The 24,932-nt window shown below is 42.1% G+C and overlaps 1 protein-coding gene across 8 annotated transcripts in view; it reads left to right on the forward strand.

Annotated features, from left to right (window-relative positions):
* UNC80 (unc-80 homolog, NALCN channel complex subunit) overlaps window positions 1-22,707 on the forward strand; it is a 187,766-nt gene extending 165,059 nt beyond the window's left edge. For 6 of the 8 annotated variants that reach the window (XM_084643900.1, XM_084643903.1, XM_084643906.1 and 3 more), the window contains 8 exons: window positions 1,342-1,507; window positions 2,839-3,018; window positions 5,727-5,865; window positions 8,419-8,475; window positions 14,626-14,707; window positions 15,183-15,294; window positions 17,318-17,529; window positions 18,800-22,707. In XM_084643900.1, coding sequence (XP_084500026.1) covers window positions 1,342-1,507; window positions 2,839-3,018; window positions 5,727-5,865; window positions 8,419-8,475; window positions 14,626-14,707; window positions 15,183-15,294; window positions 17,318-17,529; window positions 18,800-19,069 — 1,218 coding nt within the window. In that variant the 3' untranslated portion in view covers window positions 19,070-22,707. The remainder of the gene's footprint in view (window positions 1-1,341; window positions 1,508-2,838; window positions 3,019-5,726; window positions 5,866-8,418; window positions 8,476-14,625; window positions 14,708-15,182; window positions 15,295-17,317; window positions 17,530-18,799) is intronic. The other 2 variants (XM_084643905.1, XM_084643907.1) reach the window with 1 other exon arrangement.
* Window positions 22,708-24,932: the final 2,225 nt, after the last annotated feature.

The following is a 24,932-nucleotide window of genomic DNA, read 5'->3' on the forward strand; positions in this document are numbered from 1 at the left end:
CAAGGTGCTAACAGGGGAATCCTTACTCACTGGGCAGGCATTTCACCTTGCATTGTTACGGCCTTATCCCACAAGGCACTGAGCACCACCCCGTGACTTCAACGGTAATTGCAGGAATTTCGTCAACTCCTGGGATCAGAGCCTTAGAAAGGAGGTCACAAGTGGCCACTATTGAGGTGACTTTATATTAATTGGCCCAGCTTTGGGGCTAATGTTTGTAGTAATGTCAGATTAGTGGTTGCAGGTGTCAGATCTGTGTATGGAAAAATCCAAATGCTAGTCCCCCATAAACTCTGGCTTGCCAAATAATATGATGAAGCCTGGGATTGGTAGAGAGATCTCATAAACCAGCTATCCCCTCATGAATTAATCTTGCATGAGGGACCTTCTTCCCCCAACTCAAAGGCCTGTCTAATTCCTGGATGGCCCAGTGACAGAATGAGAAACATTTTAAAAGTATTCAGTGGGACAGGCCAGAGGGGCCTTACACTTGCCCCACTCTTTTCCCTGGCTCTTAGCAGTAACTGTCGACGTCTGTGGTGGGCACACACTGGAGATCTGTGAAGGAGTGAGCTGCAATTCCTAGATACCCTGGTGACAGGGTTAGTTCTCTGCCCCAGCCAATAAGAGTACGTCTTCACTGCAGAGTTAGCCCGGATGATCAGCATCTGACTTAGCCTAGCCCGGGAGTGAGCAGCCATGCTGCACGGCACCCCCAACATTGCTTTGTGGTCACTGGGACTTCTAGGGGACATCCCATGGTTCTTTGTGCTGCTGTGATTCTCTCCCAGTGGATTGTGGGAGAACTTGTCTGTCTGTTTTGGCACATGATGGAGAAATTATGGGAAGGTGCTGGATGACACTTGGCACTCAAGTGGGTTAGCCTGCATACTCACTGCAAAGTGGATGGGTTACCCACCTTAGTGAAAGCAGAATCTGGGTTTAACCCGATAACCCAGGATGGGCCAGTTAACCCGGGTTGGAAGCACAAGGAAGCCCTGATTCCTACCTACTAGTATATTAATAGCAACAGTGACTGGTTTCAATGTACATTGAATCAGATAATCATACAGTATTCCATAAACCTGAGAAAAAACCTACGTGTTCGGTTGTGTTTTCACATGCACTTACAAAGCTCATCCCTAGGTAGATAACATTCCTCTGCTTGTTGCTGTATCAACTTCTTACATACAAGGACAAAAATCCTCAGCCTGTAGGTGTACAAGCAGCCAAGGGATTCTGATGCCAGACACTCATGAGCTAGTTGGAAAGGGACAGAGTGTTTCTCTGTGATGCTGGAGTGTTCTTTTGCTAACAGGGGTTGTTATGCCTCTCTGTCAGCTGCTGGCCCAACCTGCAGAGAATCACGAGGAGATGACTGCCCGGCAACATATCGCTGACCAGCTAGAGAGGCGCTTCATACCACGCCCTCTGTGCAAGAGCTCCCTCATCACGGAATTCAACAGCGAGCTCAAAATCCTGAAGGAGGCAGTACACAGTGGGTCAGGTAAGGCTGTTCTGGGAGGGGGAGGATGCTCGCACACAGAGGAAAGAGGATTTCTTACCCCTCTGTGTGGGTACGCACGGCAAGAGTCAATAGTTTTGCCCATAGTATAGCACTCTGTGTGCGAAACTTGATTTAATATATGGAAAGTTAAATGCATAGAAATGTGCAGCTCTCGCTTCTATCGCAAATACATGGAATTTACAAAAACAGAAAGGCACTGCATGGAACTGTTCTGACTGCTTCGTCCTCTCTTCTGGGGTGCACTGGGGTACAACAGCAGACCCACAGCAACAGGTGCTTTATGCATGGTAATTTATTATGTTTTTAAAGTGAGTTTTGTGCTTGCAAAAGGTGCTAGCCTGACAGCCCTGGAGACTGAAGCCCCTTCTTTATGAAAAGATGAGGTACAGCATACAAAGCTCCCCTGCACTGCCTCGTTAATGTGCCGCAACGCACTGAGGGCGACAGGGTTGGTTTCCATGCCCTGCCAATCACTGCCCCGTCAGCTGAGACAGCCAACGAAAGTGCAGATTACGGCCAGTTGTAATGGCAGCCTTGTTACATTCACCTCTCCACTAACTAAACTAAGAACACCATCTCACTTCTCATATACCTACACGCAGCTGTCAGGTGGTAACCTCTTTCAGTCACTACTGACCAAAGTGCACTGTAACCAAGGCTGTAGAGGTGAAAGTAGTTTTTAAAATCTAGATAGTCTCAGCTCCCCTCTTTTAGAATTAGCTACTTGTTTATCAGCAGCAGATATTTATTTTCTTTTTTCCTTGTGAAAGGACAGCTGAGCATTTTTTGGCCCAAATCTACGCCCTTGAAATCAACGGGAAAACTCCTGACCATTCATGAAGTGGCCACTTCTGCAAACTTTCTCCTTTGCTGTGTACATTTGCTGCCACTAGAGAGCACTCATTACTTCCAGACTGTGGGAAACTTTATATCGAGTACTTTGTTCTCAGAAAGAAAGTAGCTCTACGTGTTTTGCCCCATAATAATGTGCCTTGCTTGCTAAACGTCACAGAGGGGCAGTGGATGTGGCAATATGGCTCAGGGAGAACATAAGAAATCTTTGCAGTGACAAAGGTGTCTTGCAGGTTAGCTGAGCTGGTAGAGTTGTACTGATCTGGTGTCGAGTAAGCACAAGCAGTGGTAGAGTTCTCTTTCACAGCCGCTGCAGAAGGCCATTTGGCCCTCTGACTTTCCCACTTCTGTCGCCTTTCCCCTAAACCCAGGCTGAGGAAGATGCCCTCGCCCTACGGGGAACAATATTTCTTTCAGCCTTGGAACTGACTCGGCTTTGTTTTCTCCACTCTGTGCAGCCTACCAAGGGAAGACCTCCATCAGCACCGTGGGCACTTCCACCTCCGCGTACCGCCTCAGCCTCGCTACCATGTCCCGCTCCAACACGGGCACCGGCACTGTCTGGGAGCAGGACAGTGAGCCTTCCCATCAGGCTTCGCAGGACACTCTGAGCCGCACCGATGAGGAGGATGAAGAAAGTATGTGGCTGCCGGGGCAGGATCAGAGTACAGTTGCGGCCCCTCGTTGCCCAGGCCCAGCTCTGCTGTACGGGCAGAAGAGGGTGTTGTTTTGGGCAGTAGAATGATCAGGGACTCTTTACTGCTTGAGGCCTTAATGCTGCAAGCCCTTTCTTCGTGCACAGCCAGGAGGAAAAGGCTGTTGCTCTCCAGCGCACGTGTGAACAGAGGGTACATGCGGGCACATGGTTCAGCGTTAGGGGTGGTCGCCGCACTATGCAGTTGTTAATGTCAAGTCCTTACGTGCCTCCTTCCATACTCTTGAGCACAGGGCTGAGGAAGGGTAAGGTGCAGGTGTAGACCGTGAATAACGCAGAAGAGACATGGCAGTCTTCACAATGCTGATAAGGCATTTAGCTAAACAGTCCCCTCTTTGGCCTGAATCCTGCTACTAGGCAGGAGCAATTTGGTGGCTGTGTAGCAGGCATCACATTGCAGCAGTATCAGCTTGCTGTGCACTTCCTGCTCATCTCTGAACCACGGGCTTCTATGTGTACCTGTACCTGCACTGTGTGTGGTCAAGCCGTGGCTAGTGTCTATGCTGGTTGGGATGTAGGACCTAATCAAGCATTTGTGCGCATTTTGTAATACATTAGCTGATCAACAGAGGACATCAAGCCTTAAGACTTCTGTCAGCCAATACTCCACTCCTTTATACCCAGTGATAGAGGCAGAAAAGGTTCTGAGTTGTATGAAACATCCTGGTGTCTCTTTGCAGAGAGGGTTTAGTTTTTTATAGTTTGTGTGGATTTGTACAGTCTGAGTTTCACTTTGAGTTTGAAGGGAAGCTCATTGAAACCACTGAGTTTGCCTGAATTAAGTTTTGATATCAGAAACATCCAAGAAGCTCCTGGCTTCTTTCAAAACCATCAGCCAGGAGCCCCTGTCATCTCTATCCAGGAGGCTTGGGCTTCCCACTCATGTAGCTTTTATTGTCTTCTGGTGGTACAGAGGTTGTCCTAATGGCTTGAAACCCTTGCCACTCACCTTTGGTGCTTGGGGACAACTGCCTATTCCCAGAAAACTTCAGACATGAGAGAGGCAATGGCCCTAGAATATGAAAAAGTGTAGGAGCTTGTTGTGTGGAGATGATGTCCCTAACAGAGAGAGTGCTCCTCCTGAAACTTGATACATAAGGATTTATTACAAAACATTGCACAGCTTGTGTCCTGGTTTCTATACACTGTAGTTGGTGACCATGGTATCTTCTGGTGACAGTCTTTGATTCATTACAAGTGACTGCCAGCTGTGATGAATAGACATCTTCCTGTTTGCCTAGGCCAGTAAAGACTCTAGCACCAGCACTGTCCCCTCCAGTCTGATTTAAAGCTGGCTGACATGCCGAAAAGAAGCATGAGAGAGCCACCAAAATAACCCAAAGAAATGAACCTAAATTCTCCAGGGAAAATTAATTCTAAAAGAGACGCTATTGAGGCAGTTTAGTTAATGGCATGTCGGAGGAACAACATGCATCATGAACCTTTCTATAAGTAGTATTTAAACTACTTGTTGGGTTGCAGGTCAAAAGTGATCATTTGATTAAAAGAATCCTCCAATGTCATAGGAGAGTTATTGTGTTGTGTTACAAATACACAGACTTTTTTTTATCAAATAAATGCAGCAGCGTTGGTATAGCATTCAAATTCACATAATTAAATGCAGAAAAACTTCCACATCTTGGTGTTCATAAGAAGAAATTAAAACTTAACAGCTTTCAGGTTCCCTTGGGATGTAACTGAAAATATAGGTAGTACTGGATTTATTTTTGAATGATACATGCCCTCTTTAAATCCAACTACAATATAAATATGCAATATTTTTTTCTAGAAACAGGAATTTATTCACCCACAGATTATCCCAACATATCAAAATTAGAGCTGGTAAAAAATGGGGGGGGGCTAGAAATATTACATGAAAAATTCTCCAGTTTTTATTTTGAAATGTAAAAAAAAAATAAAATATGGAAAAATTTCAATGAATTTGTCCTCTGTTTTCCGACTCTGTATAGAGTTGGTCAGGTTTTTTTAATTTCAAAATTTTATTGAAAATTTCAGCCAGCTCTAATCAAAATTAAACATATGTGATAGACTTATTTTATGCAAGTTCACCCATATTTTCATGAATATAAGATCAGCATTTTGAGAAAATACTGCATTTTGCAAGTTAGACACTGTTGCATCTGTACATCTCTTCCTCTTTCCTTTAATCTTTTAATAAGGTTGATTTTTCTGGATCTTGAAATGTATTAACTTTTTTATGAGCAAAATGTCCAGTTATAGTTTTCATTCTCAAGAGGCCTTATATTTTGTTGGATAAATTAAAAATAATAATTGTACTGTGGTAGCATCTAAACGCCCTGAACTCATTGTCCAAAACAATGTTCAAATATATAACAGAGAGAGGGTCCCTTCTCCAAAGGGCCTGCAGTCTAAAGCCCTGAGCTTGCAAACATTTATGCACATGTGTTACTTTACTATGGCTACTTGTGGTAGAAAAGTTAAGCAGATGCACATGTTTGCAGTGTCGGACCTGAGTGACTTAGAGAGTTCTGCGTGCACTAGGCATGAACATGGGACAGGATCTGGAATTACCTGGAAACTTTTAAATGTGTCATTGGTGTTTTGGATGAATTTTTTTCTTTTTTGGTCTCTTTCCCATGTCCTTTCTAGATGACTCAGTGAGCATGCCCAGTGTGGTAAGTGAACAGGAAACCTACCTTATGGGTGCCATTGGGAGGCGGCGGTTCTCCAGCCATATCTCCAGCATGTCTGCACCTCAGGCTGAGGTGGGCATGTTACCCAGCCAAAGGTAACAATATGTGCTTTTCTCCTTTCCCACTCTGTTCTCCAGAGCAGACATTCCAAAGGTATATTGTGTGTAACTCAGACACAGCAGCAGGGTGAGGGTGGTAAATTCATTACCCCAGTACTAAAAGGCTAATCATCCACCTGCAGTGCTTGCTCACTCGAGTAGTCCCATTGATGTCAGTGCAAATACTTGCCGCAGGTTAGAACATAACAATTCTTCAATGCAATGTATACTGCATAACCTTCATGAGAACGACATTTCATTGTTAGAAACGTTCCCTTGAGAAACTGACAGCATCTTTATTGTTTCTCTGCTAATGCCATGCCTGTTGATGTGGTGGATTTCAAAGATATAGGCATGATTTCAGGGTGCAGAGTACACTTAGAGGTTTCATTCTGAGCCAGAGTCCTGCATACAACACTTAAAATGAGTAGGGAGAAATCCCAGGGTGCTGGAAAAGTTTCTTCAGTACAATCTCAACCCCAAGTCAGAACAAAAATTAGTTTTCCTCTGGACATTAGCTAATGGCAGAAAGAGAAGTGGGATTATTCTAAACCATAAACTTCTCTGTCTGTTAGAGCTAATCTTGGATGCCTCTTTTTAGAGTGAGAGAGAAAGAGAGAGAGAGGATTTGGGTATTGGACATTGCACTCATTAGTCAGGTGTGTGACATAGAAGATGATGAACAAGAATTTTTCCAGTTAAATTCTGTTATTTTTCATTAAACAATGTTTATTTTTTATTTATATGTGACATAGATTTGCAAAGAGCGCTGATAAAAGGTCAATGTATAGATTCATCTATGTCATTTTTTATAAACCTTGAAAATGTGAATACTGCGTTATCTTATGACTGGCCATTGTCCCTTTGCCCAGCCTTGTTTGTAATTCAGTTAGAAATCCCTCAGTGTGTGGAGCATGTAACAGCTAAAAGAAACAGCTATAGTACATACCGGCAAAGATAAGGGAGGTAATTGTTGAACTAGAAGCCATTCCAAATTTTATCCCAGAGTTTGTATAAAGGGTACTTGTAAGCAGGGCCATCCCTACCCATACACAAAGTACGCAGCTGTGTAGGCCACCAGGAAATTTGGGGCACCACATTTCCTGTGCCCTGCACAGCTGCGTGCTGCTCCAACCCCTGCTCCACCTCTACCCCATGGCCCTCACCCCTCCTCCGCCCTAGCCCTTCCACTCCACCCCTTCCCCAAAGCCCCTGCTCCGCCTCAGTCCCGCCCCCACTCCCCTAAGGAGTCGGGGCCTGCACTCCCCGCCGGCGGGAAGTGTAGCAACCCGGCCCCAGCCGCACCACTGGTGAGTGCTGGGGGGGCAGTTCCCCCGTGCCCCTCAAGCCTGCTCTTGCCCCCGCACGGAGACCTGGGTCCAGCCCTTCCCTCCCCCCCCCCCCCGGAGAGGCACCCCCTCCCCCATGGGGGGAGGCTGGGCTGGGCTGCGTAGGGCCCCAGAATGGTTAGGGATGACACTGCTTGTGAGGACACCTTTAAACTCATTTCATTCCATTTCCTTAGTGTCTTTAAAATAAGTATATTTTACTATAAATTTTTTCCTGTGGGCTGTGGTGCTTTTTAATTGGTGATGCTCAGAAAAATAGTGTAGTGTAATTGCAATATAGATTTGGACTCTTAGCTTTGTAAGCATGCAATCTAATGTTTAAGGTAGATATTTCATTGGCCCAGCAAACATAATCCTTGTTCTCAGCTGCATACCCATTTTAGTCATGGATGAGCAATGGTCTCTGGGATTTTTTGAGTGTATTACACATGCAAACTAATAAATGAACTAATACATGTATAGTAATATTATTGCTTTCCTGCTGGTAATCCACCAGACCTCTTTCTATCTTTCATATTTCACATATGAGTGAACAGGATGGAATACTGCTGGTTGCTCCTGCTTAACAGGGGAAGTAGGCAGCTGTTGAGGCAGCGTGACTGGGGACAGATTTGCCAGTACACATTCCAGCTGTTTACTTACAGTTTCATTACAATGCAAGATCATGCTTTCCTGCAGTTTGGCCTTTTAATGGCATCAGAACTAGAATGTTGTTCTGCAGCTCATGATAAATTGATTCGCGCTTCAAGGAGAAGCCTGAATAAGTGAGTTTATGGGGTGGTTGTAGGGGGAAGATCTTAAATGAAACTGGAAGTAAACAGAATACCATCACAGGGAATACAGGCAGCAACATGGTTTGAAAACTTTCTAAGCCCCATCATCCCCCTCCCTTATTTGCACTAGAATCACACCTCAGTGAGGTTCTTAGCTCATGCAATGTATTGTATCGCTTTGGAGGTCTCCATGTATCATAGCCTCCATTTGTAAATTGCTCCTTTTATCCAGAATTAGATTGATCAGATGTTCCTCTTTCAACGCCTTGAGTCATATGTTCTGATGACCCAGTGCAAGACCAAATATTTTACCGTCCTCCTTTTCCTTTCTTATTCCGTTGATATTTTTTTTTCTTGAAAACAGAGACAATTGCATGCTTTTTGCATTTTCTTTCCCTAAATGCTTCATCTCCCTGCCCCTCCTGCAGTGAACCTAATGTCCTCGATGACTCCCAGAGCCTGGCCGCTGAGGGCAGCCTCTCTAGGTACAGTGTCAACACTACCTGTCTGTCAGTGTCTGTGCTGGGAAATAATCAGTTCCCTATATCCTCTGTCTCTCTCTCTCTTTATCCTTTGTCTCTCTTTCCATGTCTGTTTCTTGTTGTTCATCGATACTCAGGCCTGCAAGTCAAAGGTGTAGTAACCCGACTTCAGTTTTCAGCGTTGATTGCCAACAGCTTTTAATTCCTAACAACTGTGAGGGAATTAAAAAAAGAAAAATCTTCCAAGCTAAAATATTTGTCTGCCTGTTGTGGATTTTTCCATTGCTAGCTATTGCTCTGAAGACATAAGAAAGAAGCATTATTTTCACCACCTCATTAAATGTAACCTTTTATGAGAACCAGTTTGGGGACCTCCTTTTTTAAAAAATCTGTCCTTATATTAATCTAACATTACCATCAAGAAACACTTTAATCATTATTATTTTCTTTAGCATTCATTAATAATACTAATCCTCATAAGCCATGTTAAATACAGTTCCCTATGAATGCCTTTATAGGAATCCCCACTTATTACAAAGTTTTGTCATTCTACAAACACTAGCCTTAGAGCTTTCAGGCAGATGCTATTAACAAACAGTGTTATTACTGTGCCTTTAAAATACGTAGGTCGTAAGATTTTAAAAGGAGGACTGCACCTTTAACAGTCAGCTCAGCCATGTTAATCATTCTTCCTGGTGTACTACTATGGTCATACCTCTCAACTGATCCTCATGAGGTGGGGAAGTTCTCACTCATCACAAGCTCCTTATTTCATTCTCAGAGAGCATTCCCACATACTGGGAGAATACAGTCTGCTCCCTGAAATATACCACATCACTCTTTGTTATTTTATCACTCTTGCCTAAAGATGAGGATGTGTTGAGAGGTATTCTTGTGAATTAATTTTGTTTTGTTTGAGATTTCTCCAGTTTTATTTTAATGTTGAAAAATGGAAAATGAAGTCTGTTGTTGGATGTGTCATTGAGATCAACCCCATGATTCATAGTGTCACTTGTGTTTGTGTGCCCTGCCTTGATCAGTCTCTGATTGGTGGTAATGTGGAAGGTGTTGTAAAGAACAGACATTTGTCCTTTGGCCGAGGCAGGGATGTTACTTTATAGCAAAATGTATTACTCTTGCAAAGAAGATCATTAAGAACCCGGTCTTCTTGAGAGTCAACTGAGCAATAGTTCAGAAGCCTAGAAAAAAACAAACAAATATTTCTTTATAGAGGAAGTTAAATGCATTCACTTTATTAGTGTGAAAACCTGATTACCTTTGGCGGTTGACCTGCAGATTGAGTCACATCCTAATGTTGATTGTGAAATGTCTTGACTCTGATAAATGGGAGTCAGGCTACACAGCAACTCTTGGTGACAAGTCCTGGAGTTTTAAGACAGCTGAGCCAGCTGACAAGATCAATGTCAAAACAATTCATGTTGATCTGTGAAGTCTAAACATATGCACAGTGAGTTCCGTTCGCTACTAACGCATCAACCTTTGCCCAGAACAGGTTTGTATCTCCTGTATTGTTCTGTGTTACAGAGTTTCAGTAAAGGAGAAGATCAGTTGACATGTTCGGTGAGGTAGATTTCTACAGAGAGACTATTTCTGATGGGGTTTGTTATTTTTTGAAGACATAGTCATAGACTTCTTTGTTTTAAAAAAATGACACTTTTATTCCACACTTTTATTCCACAGTCCTTAAAAGAGACTCAAGATAATTAACCTGATCTTTGTGAAAAGGCTACAATTATAGTTCTGTGTAAAATGAAAAAAGCAACATTTTAGCTGTATTGTGTGTATTTAAAAGTGCAAATTGCATTCCTTCTGTAAAGGAGAGAAGCAAAAGAACAGAGAGATAGTACAGCTGCTTATTGAGATCATTGTTGTAGCAGAGGATAAATACATTCTTCTATTCAGGAACACTAGTTTAAATAAAACAGGCCAAGATTTTTCTTTAGATATCTTTGATCTTCACTGGAGCACAGGAATAAAAACTGCTTAGGATAGCATACTGAATTCAGAAGCTGATATTTAGTCACAATTGATGGAATGAAACAAACAAAGAATAGAACATTATGGAAAACAGGAATTTCAAATAAATCAAAAGAACAATAATAAATAAAGACAACAATAAAGTAATTTTTCTTTTGTGCTTGTACCAATTAGAGTTACATAGGTAAATAGCAATGAACACAGGAAGAGAATAACGTTCAAATTCCCAAGATTATGCAGAAAGGGTTTGGGGGGGGGAACTCTTTTATTGAGCATCATGATTTGTTGAGGTTATAACTTGACAAAAGATGGAAGATTTCCCCAAAGCACAAGGGAAAAGAGAATAAGAACTTTCTATCATTGAAAGCTGATGCACAAAAAAATTCCATTTCAACATTTCTAATTATGCTTGTTTTAAATTATTCATGATTAATAAGGAAAACTAGAGCAAATTAATATCAACAGGGCAAGTGTGGAGGAAATTTCACAGTCTGTTGAAATCCCAGGTCATGCCTGGTGTCTTGAGAAGTTCAGCAGGTGCATTCTGGATGTTATCTGAAGGTCTGGCAACCACTAAAGTCCATTCAATATAGTTTAACAGCTACAGTACTTGCTTGCTTTTTCTGGTTTTTGTTCTTCTCCCCTCCCTCTTCCCCCCACCCACACTTTTATTTGTTGCATTATTTCTTGTTATTCGTGAAAATAACTTCTCATAAATGCCAACCTGAGAATGCTTATTCCAGTATGTTCTGTGTGGTATGAATTTTACACTGGCCTGACATTTGTTGTACGGTTGGCAATAATTTTTCATGAACAGCTTGTTTGTCTGTCTGTCTCTGTGCTAACCATGTAACATGATTATGGGGACATGGCACCTTGTCATAGGTACCCAGTAGAGCACACTTGATAGACAGGAAAGTTTACAAGCGTGTTCTGCTCCAACAAATGAGATTTATGTGCTCCAACAAAAATCCTCTAGTAGATTCCAGGTTCACAGGAGAAGTAGAGTAAACTATGTCATGTGAAAATGGCATTGGATTTGATTCAAAGCAGTTCAGTAGCGTCTCCACAAACTGACCTCCCAAATATAATGATTGCTCCAAACCAAGAACAAAGCAAGAATGCACTCTTGGTCCTGTTTATTAGACAATGAAAGGCAGAAAAGAAGGGGAGGGTACGTATGGAGTCAAGAGACCCTTTGGAACTAATTTTCACTGAAGCCAGATTATTGTTGCTGTTCTGGAGGAGGAAAAAACAACCATAATGGAATCATAACTATTTCAGGAAATTCAGTCATTCATCTTACACTTGCACTCTTTCTCTCTCTCTCTCAAAATGTGGGGTGAATCTGAGTATATAGGAAAGTAAAAAGGACAGGGCGGGGCTCTGTGCAGGTTTTCCTGCCAAATTCCACTGTTAGCACTCCCCCAACTTTTACCTCCAGTCTGCCGTTCACGCTCATAAGATCACTCTGAATTATGCCAATTCATGTGACAGCATAAGTCTGTCCACTAGAACACTAAACTAATTTCGCATCTGATGTAAGTGAGGCTTAAACCCAGGCCAACAGAGAGGAAAAGTAACTGAATCCAACCTTTCTGTCACTCATCTCTTTTTGTTTGTCTTTAATGCACAGATTAGTCCATGGGAATCGTTTTTTCCTTATGTCTAACATACATGTAGTATGGTAACATCACACTCACAAGTATAATGAATTATCTTTACCTAATGAGTTTTTCAAGGTGTTTTCGTTATGTTCGCCTTTTGACATGCCTGTTCCATTGCTGTAATAAGAAAAGGAGGACTTGTGGCACCTTAGAGACGAACCCATTTATTTGAGCATAAGCTTTCGTGAGCTACAGCTCACTTCATCGGATGACGAAAGCTTATGCTCAAATAAATGGGTTCGTCTCTAAGGTGCCACAAGTACTCCTTTTCTTTTTGCGAATACAGACTAACACGGCTATTACTCTGAAACCTGTCATTGCTGTAATAGACTATTTACATCAGTGGTTCTCAAACTATTGTACTGGTGACCCCTTTCACAAAGCAAGCCTCTGAATGCGACCCCCTTTATAAATTAAAAACACTTTTAAATATATTTAATACCATATTAAATGCTGGAGGCAAAGTGGGGCTTGGGTGGGGGCTGACAGCTCGTGACCCCCATGTAATAACCTCGTGACCCCCTGAGGGGTCCTGACCCCCAGTTTGAGAACCCCTGATTTACATTTAACATAATTTTAGTCTTTCTGTCAGAGGTCGGTCTCAAACTTCATAGAACTAAACGTCATCATTTTTTCCTCAGAAACTGTAATAACAATCTTACCATAACTCAATGGTATTTAGCTACTGGGTTGAACAGAAACTTTTTATTGCACCATTTTAAATATATATTCTGCAGCCTCTTTAGAAACAAATTGAGGTTCAATATTTTTTCTATTTAAAGAAAATATTCACATGTTAATATCTATCTCTGAGTCGCTAAATATTTGCTGGAGCCAAGTTCTCAAGTAATTCTAGAAGCAGAAAATTAACAGAATGTATACATATAATGTCAAACTGTCTGGATTTCTTACGTGAGGAAAAATGTAAATTCAGCCTATTTGCCTTGATACCCTTGAGGATGTATCACTTTTGGAGTCTACTGCAGTCTAAGCAGTTGTATGTGCTGTAGGGCCATTGTCTGGGTCAAGAATGTAATGCTGGCAGCTAGAAGTAGCTTGTGGGATCATGCAGATCATAGGGGCATAGTCTCGTCTTGACATTTAGAACGTTTCATTGTAAATCAAATTGCACTGTGCTGAGTATTTGCTCTAGAGGATGGTGATATCTTTTGAAAGGGTTGTCCAAGAGAGAAAGGACCCAAATATACATTATTTTCTGGTGTTGAGCTAAACTACTCTCCTGGCCATGCTGTTGTAATGAACCCACAAAAGTATTAGCTTTGTCTTTTTCTCCTCCAGTCCTGGTAAGGCTCTGTGTCAAATCACACCTACCTAGAGGCTCTGACCTCTTTCCAGGGAAGATCCAAGAAAGCCCCGGAAAAGTGAGAAGAAAGGGAATGTTCTTTTTCTTACATTAAGACATGCCAATGCCAGAACGCACTGAATATTCAGCAGTGCATACTAAACAATCTTAGAAGCTGCTTAATTGGGATGCATGCCTCAGTGGTTCGGATTTGTCCCAAGTAGGCAGCTGTCCCTTTTGAAAGAAGTTCATCTAAGTGTTACTTACCATTGCAACCGTACCTGTCTCAGATTCAGCTCACTCAACTAAAACATTTGTGACCATTGCCTGCTAATGAGTAACTCTGATTGTGGTTGAACTGGGAGGAATAATACAGTATTGTGAAAAGGACTGAGGAGAAGAACAATCTGCTACACATCTCAGGTTAACAGAGGAATTAGTTGAACAGTAATACAGACTACTTTACAGCATTTAGCAGTCTGTTCTATTTTAAAGCGCCTTTACTTTTAATTCAATTATTCAGATTTCTTTGACAACGTATTAAGGCCTAAAAGAATACTGTAGATTTGTTTTTATATTTAATTGTATTTATTTTGCTCATTAGCCACAAAGAGACTTGAGGCTGCAAACATGCTGAATGCATCCTGTTTGCATAAGTCATGCACCCTTTATGTGAACGGAACCTTTGTCAGTTGTGTTCGTTTTTCGTTTTCATTTATTTAAATGGCATTGAAACCAAAAGATAAACCTGAGGTGAGGGCTTTGGAATCCAATTGGGAGAAATAGGCCTGTGTAATTACCCTCACCAAAAAACAAACGGAGATAATAAAATGGCGTTCTTGCCCTTTGTCTGTGTAGGCCAATGTGACAAAGGACACAGAGAAGTGGGTATTGCAGAATGGGATGCATCAATCAATGACTGAAAACTGAAAATCTCAATTTTTATAGCTCTGTGCTACCTCTGTGTGGCCTAGTCCTGAATGCCATGATTCCTACTCCCATCCCCTTCCCAAACCCTGGAAGCTGCAACCCAGCGGATACTTTCCCCCATCCTTCAAAGACGATGCTGCTGTCTTTGAAGTGACTGTGCCATTATTGTTTTTTAGTCATGATTGCCAGGGATTATTCTAATCAGCCACTGTACTTTTATGGTTGTGCTAATACTGTACTGTCAACACTTAACAGGGTAACAAGTGTGCAGAGCGAACCTGGACAACAGAATCTTCTTCTTCAGCAACCACTAGGAAGGAAGAGAGGCCTCCGGCAGGTAAGATCACAGGACGAAGTGAACATGACAATTTCCATTTGTTGCAGTCCATTTGCTACTGAGATCTTCTATCTTCTGTTCCCCTTGCCCAGAATGTATTACCACATCACAATCCTCTGAATTAGCAGGAAGTGCGTGGGCAAGCTGAACCATTCAGGTCTGCCAAACCACTGAGCAAGAAGTTATGCTTCATTTCAAATCCCCAAACCCTTTCCCCTATAGCTATATTATTTGAGCAAAGGTCACTGCATTAAAATTGAATTGGTATGAAGTGCCATTATTTCATCACCTGCTTTTATACTACACTGATGTCTAAATTAAAGATGCCAAAACATGTATACCCACAAAAAGAAAAATTGGTGGCTGTACGTAGGAGAATGGTATAAATGATATGACTTAGTCACATAAAGGTGAATATTTCAGTTGTACATTAGTATCTCCTTGGTCTAACTTTACTCTGCTTTGTGTACCTTAGCTACGAAGACCTCTTCTTTCACGTCAGAAGACCCAAACTGAATCTCGTAGCCATCACGGGGCTCGACTTTCAACTACTCGTCGAAGTATACAGCCAAAAACAAAACCAAGTGGTGAGACAACTTCTGCTTTTCCACAGCTGGCATCTAATATTTTAAAGTAGGAGCTACTAGATTTTGTTTTTCCTTCTAAGACAGTTTACTGTGTGTGAAATGTACATAGGTAGACCGGGGTGGGCAAACTGTGGCCTGGGGGCTGCATCCAGCCCTTCAGACATTTTAATCCAGCCCTCGAGCTCCAGTCAGGGAGCCCACTCCGTGCATCCCGCATCTCCGAGCGGCTCCCGGAAGCAGTGGCATGTCCCCCCTCACCCTCCTATGCGTAGAAGCAGCACACTGCCCCTGCAGCTCCCATTGGCTGGCAACCAGGGCAGGGGTGATGCCTGTGGATGGGGCGGCACACAGAGCCTCTAGGCTGCGCCTCTGCGTAGGAGCCGGAGGGGGGGGACATGCCGCTGGTTCTGGGAGCTGCTTGAGATAAATGCCACCTGGAGCCTACACCCCTGACCCCTCCCGCACCCCAACCCCCTGCCCAACCCTGATCCCCCTCCTGCTCTCCGAACCCCTTGGTCCCAGCCCGGAGCACCCTCCTGCTCCCCAACCCCTCATCCCCAGCCCCACCCCAGAGCCCTCACCCCCCCCCCACCCGCACCCCAACCCCCAATTTTGTGAGCATTCATGGCTGGCCATACAATTTCCATACCCAGATCGGGCCCTCGGGCCAAAAAGTTTGTCCACCCTTGCTGTAGACTGTTCTGAAGAGAAGTTCTGGATCATTTCGGGGGATTGGTAATGAGATGTATAGTCTTTTATCAGTTCATGTCTAGCCCTGGCAGGTAGGAATTGGCAATTATCATCCAGCTGCTCTTCAGTAGTCCATGTGATGTGAATTTTAGTGGTTTCAGTCTAGTTTCTGGAGGGCAGACATCACATCAGAAAAAAACACTTCCACAAAATTGGTAGTTTCTCCAAAGACCGACATCTGAATGGACATAGACATTGAATTATCTTCTCACCCATAGATAGAGTATTTAAGAGTCAGGTGTCCTCCACTGCGAATGCCCTGTCAACAGCACTCAGATGTGCAACTCTAGAGATTGCTAGTGAGAGTGCCTCTGCCAACACCAGGTGTCCTGGTGGAACATGGGAGGAGAGAAAGTTTCTCAAATAGCGAGGACCTAAACTATACAGGGCTTTAAAGGCTGAACATAGAAGCAAATAGGGGAGCCAATTTAGTCTTTGGAACACTGGTGCTATGTTCTTTTTGTGGCTAACATTGCTCAATAGGGTAGGCAGTTGATGAATTCTGCACCTCCTGAAGCGTCCAAGTGGTTTTCAAGGGAAGCCTGTGCAGAGCACATTGGTTAGTGATCTAGCAGGCAGGACCTTTCCTTGCATTAGTGAATCAAGATGGTCCTAAGAGGAACAGTGCTGCAGGAGATGTGCTACAACCTAAATCTTTAGCCATAATTAAAAACAAGGGCAAGGATATTAACTTTAATGGGTACATTTCAGTGTAGGTAACTATGTTTTGCTTGCTCTTTACTCCCGCTTGGTGGCCTTCTAGGTAAGGTTCAGAAATAGGAGTCAAAAGCTCTCGATTGTATTCTCAGCTCTACTACAGACTTCCTATCCAGCCTTTGGCAAGTCACTTAACCATCTGTGCCTCAGTTTCCTCATCTAAATGAGGATCGTAATAGCTAACTCACATGGCAGTTATGAATATATGTAAATCACTCTGGGATGAAAAAAGAAAAGGAGTACTTGTGGCACCTTAGAGACTAACCAATTTATCTGAGCATAAGCTTTCGTGAGCTACAGCTCACTTCATCGGATGCATATGCATCCGATGAAGTGAGCTGTAGCTCACGAAAGCTTATGCTCAGATAAATTGGTTAGTCTCTAAGGTGCCACAAGTACTCCTTTTCTTTTTGTGAATACAGACTAACACGGCTGTTACTCTGAAATCTGGGATGAAAGACACCGTATAAACATAAAAGCATTTGTTATATTCTGATATTTTTTTCTACATTGGAGTAATTTTGTATTTATCCTTCCCCACATCCTGGTCCCCCAGTGGATCAAAAGCGATCAGTGACTTTCACTGAAACTCAGCCAGAGGCAACAACATCTTCAACAACAGATGCTACACCCATCCCAGCCCTGCAACCTAGCTGCAGCAGGAGCAGCCCTGCAGAAGTCAGCAAGCCAGAAGCTGTGAATAAACTTGTGCTGACCACCTCACCTGCCATTGTTGTTGCTGATCTCCATAGCCAAACCACCAGCCAGGTAACCCGTCTGACAAGTCAGAAAGTAGGTTAGCTGCTCAATCTCTAGTGGGTACATGCATATGCAGTACCTCTCTACTTAGTGATTTAAGCTGCTGAAAAAATAGTGAAAATGGCTAATGATCTCACTTGTGGCCGTAAAGAGAAGGGGTTGGTGTGTGAAGACTGCAGAGTCTGTTTTCTTTACAGTGAGGTGGTTACCCATGCCACTTCTTGTTTAAATTGCCAGCTCCCAGATCTTTGTGTTGATTCTCTTTCCTTCCACTTCCGTTGGCACTTCATCATGACATGTCCTTAGCTTGACTGATCCTATGTCTTCCTCCTCCTGTCTGTACAGATCTTTTCTCTCACATCCTTCTATACCAGGAAAGTTTTAATTCAACTCTCTCCTCAGCTACATTGGTCTCTGAGGAATGGGGGTTGGGGTAGGGTAGACTAATGCATCAGTATGGAAGGATTCCTACCAAAACCACATTACTGCAGTAGCAAAGGTGCCAGACTTTGAGTATGTCGACAGGGTGTGTGATTGCAGCACGTGTAGACATACCTGAGCTAATGTTAATCTAACTAGCATGAGTGCCCGTAGCAGTGGAGCTGCGGCACATGGGCTTGAGCACGGTCTAGCCACCCGCGTAAGTACCCAGGGTCCAGGACAGGGTTGTATAGTGCAGGCTGAGAGCCATGCCACTGCAGCTTCACTGCTAGTGGTACTCACGCTAGCTAGAGTAAATCATATATCTGATTGCAGTAGGATACCTTTAGAAAGAAGCTATTTGTCGTGCACTGACTGCTGGAAAAAGCAGGTGTTAGACATCACTAATGGGTGGAGGATGCTGTGTAAGTAAATTACAAATTGTAACCCAGAATTTAGAGCCAGCCCAATGAGACAAAGGTTTCTTTTCTGATGTCTCTTTATCTGGTTCCCCAGGGGGATACATCCTTGGCTATGTGCAGAAGAGACAGAAAAAAACATTTTGGAAAAGTTATGAGGGGAAAAAAATAATTTCAAATTGCGGTGTCCTTTTAAGCAATGTCATCTTTGTAGTTCCCACTACAAATTCACCAGCCAGAAAAAAATTAACTGTTTTTGCATAACATTTTAGGGTTTTATACCCTTTTAAACATTTCAAATAAACCAAGGGGCAGTTATGGATTAGCCTTTATTAGTTTACAGATCTGAATATATTTTGCACACGCTGGTTTATATTCTGTCCCCCACCCCCTTCTCTTCCCATGAGTGGAGCCTGACCATAAGCTCTCCTTGATTTCAGAGTGAGGCGCTTCCCACTGAGAAGGAAAAAGAAACAGAGGAGGATTTGGAGCCCCGGCCAGCACAAGTACATAGCACCCCACCCACACAGCTCTCTGATACAGAGGACTTTGCAGGCCTTGAGACAACCAGCTTACTGCAACATGGAGACACTGTCCTTCACATCAGCGAGGACAATGGGATGGAGAATCCCCTCCTTACCAGCCACTTTAGCTTCACGCATGTTGAGCTTGGTGAGACTGATGTTGACTTAGATGAGTCCCATGTTTAAATGTCAGGGAACTGCATTAGCATGGGAGGAGAGAGAATGTAGAGTCTTGGTAGAGAAACTGTACCTTCTCCATAGAGTTTTTTGATAACTATTGATGAACTAATCAAAAAGAGCACTTTATATCCAACAAGGGAAAATATCTAACAACCTATTTGCTACAGATTGGCAAATATGTTTTAGAAAATAAGCTAAGCCTTTTTGGCAAATCTAATTTGGTTCAGGGCAGACTGCAAAGACCAGAAGAGAATTCTAAAAAATTCTGCGGCCACATCTCTGTTTCCCAAAATCTTGATCTGCCAGAAATCTACTGCAGTCTGCAGCTTCTCCAGTAACATGCATTAGTTTAATATAGTAGACTGAAAAAACCCCAACCTTTTTGAGGTTAGCCACTTTAACACTGCCCCCCAAAAGTTTATTTTTGTAATTTCAGAAGGGTTATATAGTATCTGAATCAAAGACTCGCATGACTGAATATTGACAGTCAAAATGCTGACCAGGGATATTGAACTAAAGATTGTTTTAAATAAACAGGACTGTGACTGTGTTTTCTAATCGTCATAGCAATGGCACATACCATTGAATGATTAGAAAGATATTTTTTAGCACTGCAGGCTTTAGCAGTGTTTACTTTTGTCTGCTGGTTTCATTGCACTCTGTAAGATAGTACCTTAGTGCTAGAAAAATAGTGATTCTGTATAAAACTAAATATACTACATACTACAGGAAAGAATGCACATGCTGTGCTCAAAGATAAATGGGCAGGGGGTGAGTGGTCTGTAGATGACATAAATGGTACTATCTGTTCTGCTTAAATATATTAAGCAATTTATGTAAAAAAAACACAGCTAGAATGTGTGGACTTTCTAGTACAGGGCAACAACTTAATTGATGCAAATATCTACTCTGTGTGCACTTGGAAATGTATATTTTAAGTAAACATATATAATCCATATTTTCACATTCCTATAAACTAGGAATGGATATTGCAGAGAATAGACCTGATGAAAGAATATATTTTCTGCACACTGAGATTGTATTTAAAAAGGTGCCATTCTATGTGTGTTATATGAATATGCACTAATTATGACTCTGCATGTGTAGATATAAATGCATAATATTTATATGTATATCGTGTCCCTTTTGGGAATTGACTGAAGTCGTGGGTGAGTTATGATCTGTGCTTCAGAATCATGGGATTAAATTGAAACCGGACTTTAGTCACTGACATATGGGAAAGCTGCAGAATAGCTGTGAGGCATACTGTGAAGTTGCAAGCAATGCCCATATTTACGTGTCTGTTTGTGTGTTCACATAATACATTTTCAGTTCGTCACCTTGGTAGAATGAGATATTAGACCTTATAATTGTGGCATTATTATGCATAGAAAAGTTATTTTTGATCACTTTTAGAGCTTTCTCAAATGTATTACTTACCATCTTCTTGACCTTTCAATCTGGACTCATGGTATTAAAACAACATAATTTTAGAGTTAAAATGATATGACCAAAAACAAAACAAAACCCCCACTAAGCAAACACCACCACCCAACACCACCACTATATATTTTTAAATAGCTATTTTTTTCTAAAATCATTTTTCTGTGAAACACTGTCATACACAGCCTATATGCTGGCCTGGTGCAGTATTACAGAAGTTTTATTGGCATTAATTTAGGATCAACTCCAGAACTGACTGGTGGCTTTGGTAATTTCAACCAATCAAACCTTTATACCTCACCATCATGTAGCCTCTACTATACATATGAGTCAATAGGAGCCCTGTGTGTACATCAGAGCACAGAATTGGGTCCTATATATTATTCACACACACACACCCTAGCAACAATAAAATGTATTATTTTCTCAAGTTTGTCTATCTAGGCCCCAGTCCAGAGGTGTTGAGCACCCTCTACTACTGTTGTGTTCATTGAGAGTTAAAGGCACTTTGCAACTCATAGGAAGTGCTAGTCACCTTGTAGGATTAAGCCCTTGCTCTATAGTGGGCAATCTTAAAGTGGTTTGTGGTAAAAAAAAAAAAAAAAAAAAAAAAAGCGTCTATGTAAAAATGGCAGCTTGCTCAGCACAGATCATGGGTATTCTGAATAATAGTTGCTTATATCGCTGACTTAAATATATCTGACTACTTCTTACGTCTCTCAGAACTACAGAGCCTGTACCACCCATCTGTAGGAGACTGCACTGGACTCTTTCCTAGTGTTGGCATCATCAAAAGAATTATTAATTACCTCCCGCATGAGGAATTGCTATTATTAACGATGACATACAAATCAGAAGGAACACTGCTTCACTTTCAGATCCCAGTTTGGGTTAACTGGCAGTTGGAGGGGAAACTATTTTACTCATAAACAAAGTAAATTTGATATAGAAATGACTGAGAGACAATAAACATGAAACCCCATGATGAATTTTGTAGTCACTTTTTCACTGATAATATACTTTGAAAGGAGGCATTTACATTAATGTGAGATAGATGCCTGCCATGATATTCTAATCTAATTATAGAAAAATAACTGTGATTTACTACATTAAATTCCGTATTGGTGATAAATGTTTCCATTAAGGTTGCCCACTGTTACAAGCTGAATCCATCTTAGCAAGGACTAAAAATGCCTTTTTGAAGTCCACCCTCCAACCAATCAAGTGCAGTGTATAAATGAAGATTACATTATTCAGGTGGCCCAGGAGAGGGCTATAATTTCATTAGGTAGTTAAGACAGGCTGATCAGTCTGTGTACTTGTAAATTTTACTTTCATATAGGTTGCACTTAATATTGTACTAATAAGGTGCATAAACATGTAATTTAGCAGAGTTTGTGCATTTTTCCAGTATCTCTATAAAGTGACTGGTATATTTATGCTGTGAAGGAAAATTATGCTGCTTAATTAGTGTTAGAGGCCTTAAGTGCATGTCAGATGTCTGGCCCTTACAAATATCTGTCAGTGTTTGGTTCTGTTGTGTTGCCTCAAAGTTTTAAACTAATTTGCAGTTGTCAAAAGGATTAAAGATAGAAAAGTCTGTTCACACTGATCATGTTCAACAAATAGTAATTAAAAGACAAGGCTCTGTTTAATCCTATTGTACAACATTAGACAAGTCTCCCTTTTTAAAAGGCACTGTATCCTGCTTTATGAGATTACTTTGCTCTGTTGCCAACAAAGTTTGTTATAATTTAATATGTTTATCTGTCATCTTTTAATATGTGCCTCGCTAAAACTTGCCATACATTCCCCAGCCCCGCCTTTTAGAAAGGGGGGGATTATTGTACTGGGAACTTTCGGTGTGATCCACTTGTTGTTGTGTGCATTTGTGTCCTCTTAATGTGACCTTAACTGTGCTGAATGTCTAGGTGTATTTATATGTACATGTATGTGCATAAGAATGTCACAGGATGTATTTGAAATACTATTGCCTCGATTTTTGAAGGAAGGAAAACTGTGTTCCAGAAGGAAAATATAATGTAGGTTTGAAACTGATCTTATCATTTGTTTGGAAGTTCAAAAAACATCAAAACTAGAAACTCTTGTTGAGTTCGCAAAAAGAAAAGGAATACTTGTGGCACCTTAGAGACTAACCAATTTATTTGAGCATAAGCTTTGGTGAGCTACAGCTCACTTCATCGGATGCATAAAAGTGGAAAATGCAGTGAGGATGTTTTTATACACACAGATCATGAAAAAATGGGTGTTTATCACTTCAAAAGGTTTTCTCTCCCCCCACCCCACTCTCCTGCTGGTAATAGCTTATCTAAAGTGATCACTCTCCTTACAATGTGTATGATAATCAAGGTGGGCCATTTCCAGCACAAATCCAAGTTTTCTCTCCCTGGATTTGTGCTGGAAATGGCCCACCTTGATTATCATACACATTCTAAGGAGAGTGATCACTTTAGATAAGCTATTACCAGCAGGAGAGTGGGGTGGGGGGAGAGAAAACCTTTTGAAGTGATAAACACCCATTTTTTCATGATCTGTGTGTATAAAAACATCCTCACTGCATTTTCCACTTTTATGCATCCGATGAAGTGAGCTGTAGCTCACCAAAGCTTATGCTCAAATAAATTGGTTAGTCTCTAAGGTGCCACAAGTACTCCTTTTCTTTTTGCAAATACAGGCTAACACGGCTGCTACTCCAAATCTTGTTGAGTTGAAACCCTAAAGCCAAGTATAAGTTTTTATAAATGGTGTAGTTCCCTCCCAATCTCCAAATAAGGGCATTCTCTTTGAAATTTGAACAAATCTTAAGCTTTAACAAAGTGTTTTTTGACTTACCCATTACCAAAGAAATGTTTAGAGGGAAAGAAAATATCGGAGAAAAAACCAATTACAATAGACCAACCTTCACAACGAAGTGGATATGTGATTAAAATATTATCTCAGGGCAGTTAAGTAGGATATTACCTTCTCATTTGCATTTTCTGTTGTATGGGAAGTAGTTAAGTCTTGCACTAAAAGGAAGGCAATCGTGCTGTGCCAAACAGAGAATAGAGTTTATTTGAAGCAAGTGAGATTTGAGGGCTTTAAGGCAAATTCTTTACATTGAACTGGATAAAAACATGTCAAAATATATAATTTCCCTGCATTACAACTGTGTAATTCATTTTCAGAATCAATGCAACTGGAGAACAAAAATCCGCATTAGAAAAATGAAAGCCCTTTAAAAATAATTTGAAGGATTACAGACCCAAAATCTTAGATCTAAAATGAGAAAACCATCTACTGTACTTCCCAAAAATACCTAATAGCAAAGTCTGTGATGTGTACCAAGTGACCAAAGACCAGGGATAAAATACAAATAACAGAGATGTGTGAATTATGTTTATGAAAGAGATTATAAGAGTTTAATGTTTGAATATGCACAAATAATAAAATATATCACAAATATTTAATGTGGTGTGAGATTTTTGTTAGGGCATTACCATGGCTACTTCTTCCAGAGGGGGCCTCTGTCTTTCCAAACTTTGTCTTTGCTGGAGCTGACATTCTCTGATAAACTTTTCTTCCTGCAATTCCCTCCAAATGCCCCACAGCTAACAACCACTATGGTGTATTTGCCATGTTTGGAGGCCTGTCCATCATTTTTTGCACTCATATATACACTTCTTAATGGGTTACTTTGGAAGTCAAGCAAATACTCCCCCTTTCTTGTATTTTTCCTAAATATTTGACTCTCTCCGCCTAAGCTGATGATAACCCATCATTACGGTAGGTATAAACCTCTGCTTTGGCCTACATGAGATACAAAGCTGGGTGAAGGCGGCTGGCTCGGCACAGCGCCCCGGAACTCAGGAAACGGTGAGTTTAGTTGGTGACGGTATCGCCGGAATTTGGTGACTCTCGATGGCCACGTTATGCGGTGGAAGCCAGTACCCAACCTCCAGCCAGGCAGCAGGGTGACTTGGTGTGGGCCGCGGGCAGGCGAGCTGCAGGTGCAAACCTCATGAAGAAGGAACAGCAACACGGCCACGCTGGGCCAGACCAAGGGTCCAGCAAGGACAGGGTCCCGCCTGCTGCCAGGGGCTGCAGAGGCAGTGACCAGAGCAGGGCAGCCCAGCTCGGGGAGGCCAGCCTGGGCCAGCTGTGCGCTGTGGGCGGGGCTCGCCTCTCCCCCCTCCCGCCCATCACGGCCTTTGCACCGCCCCTCAGGGGGCGGGGTCTCCCCTTCTGCCCCGCCCCCTGGCGCCGGGAGGGACGCAAAGGCTGAGGAAGCGCGCCGGCGCCACCCTTTCCCCAGGCGCCGTGTTGCATTGTGGGGCGAGTAGTCCCTGCCATTCGGCAAGCCGCGGGCGGCAGAAGAACTACATGTCCCAGGATCCTCGGGGAGCGGGTTGTGGCGCCCCTCAGG

The sequence above is a fragment of the Lepidochelys olivacea genome (assembly GCF_965140295.1).
Source record: "Lepidochelys olivacea isolate rLepOli2 genome assembly, chromosome: 11".
NCBI lineage: Eukaryota > Metazoa > Chordata > Testudines > Cheloniidae > Lepidochelys > Lepidochelys olivacea.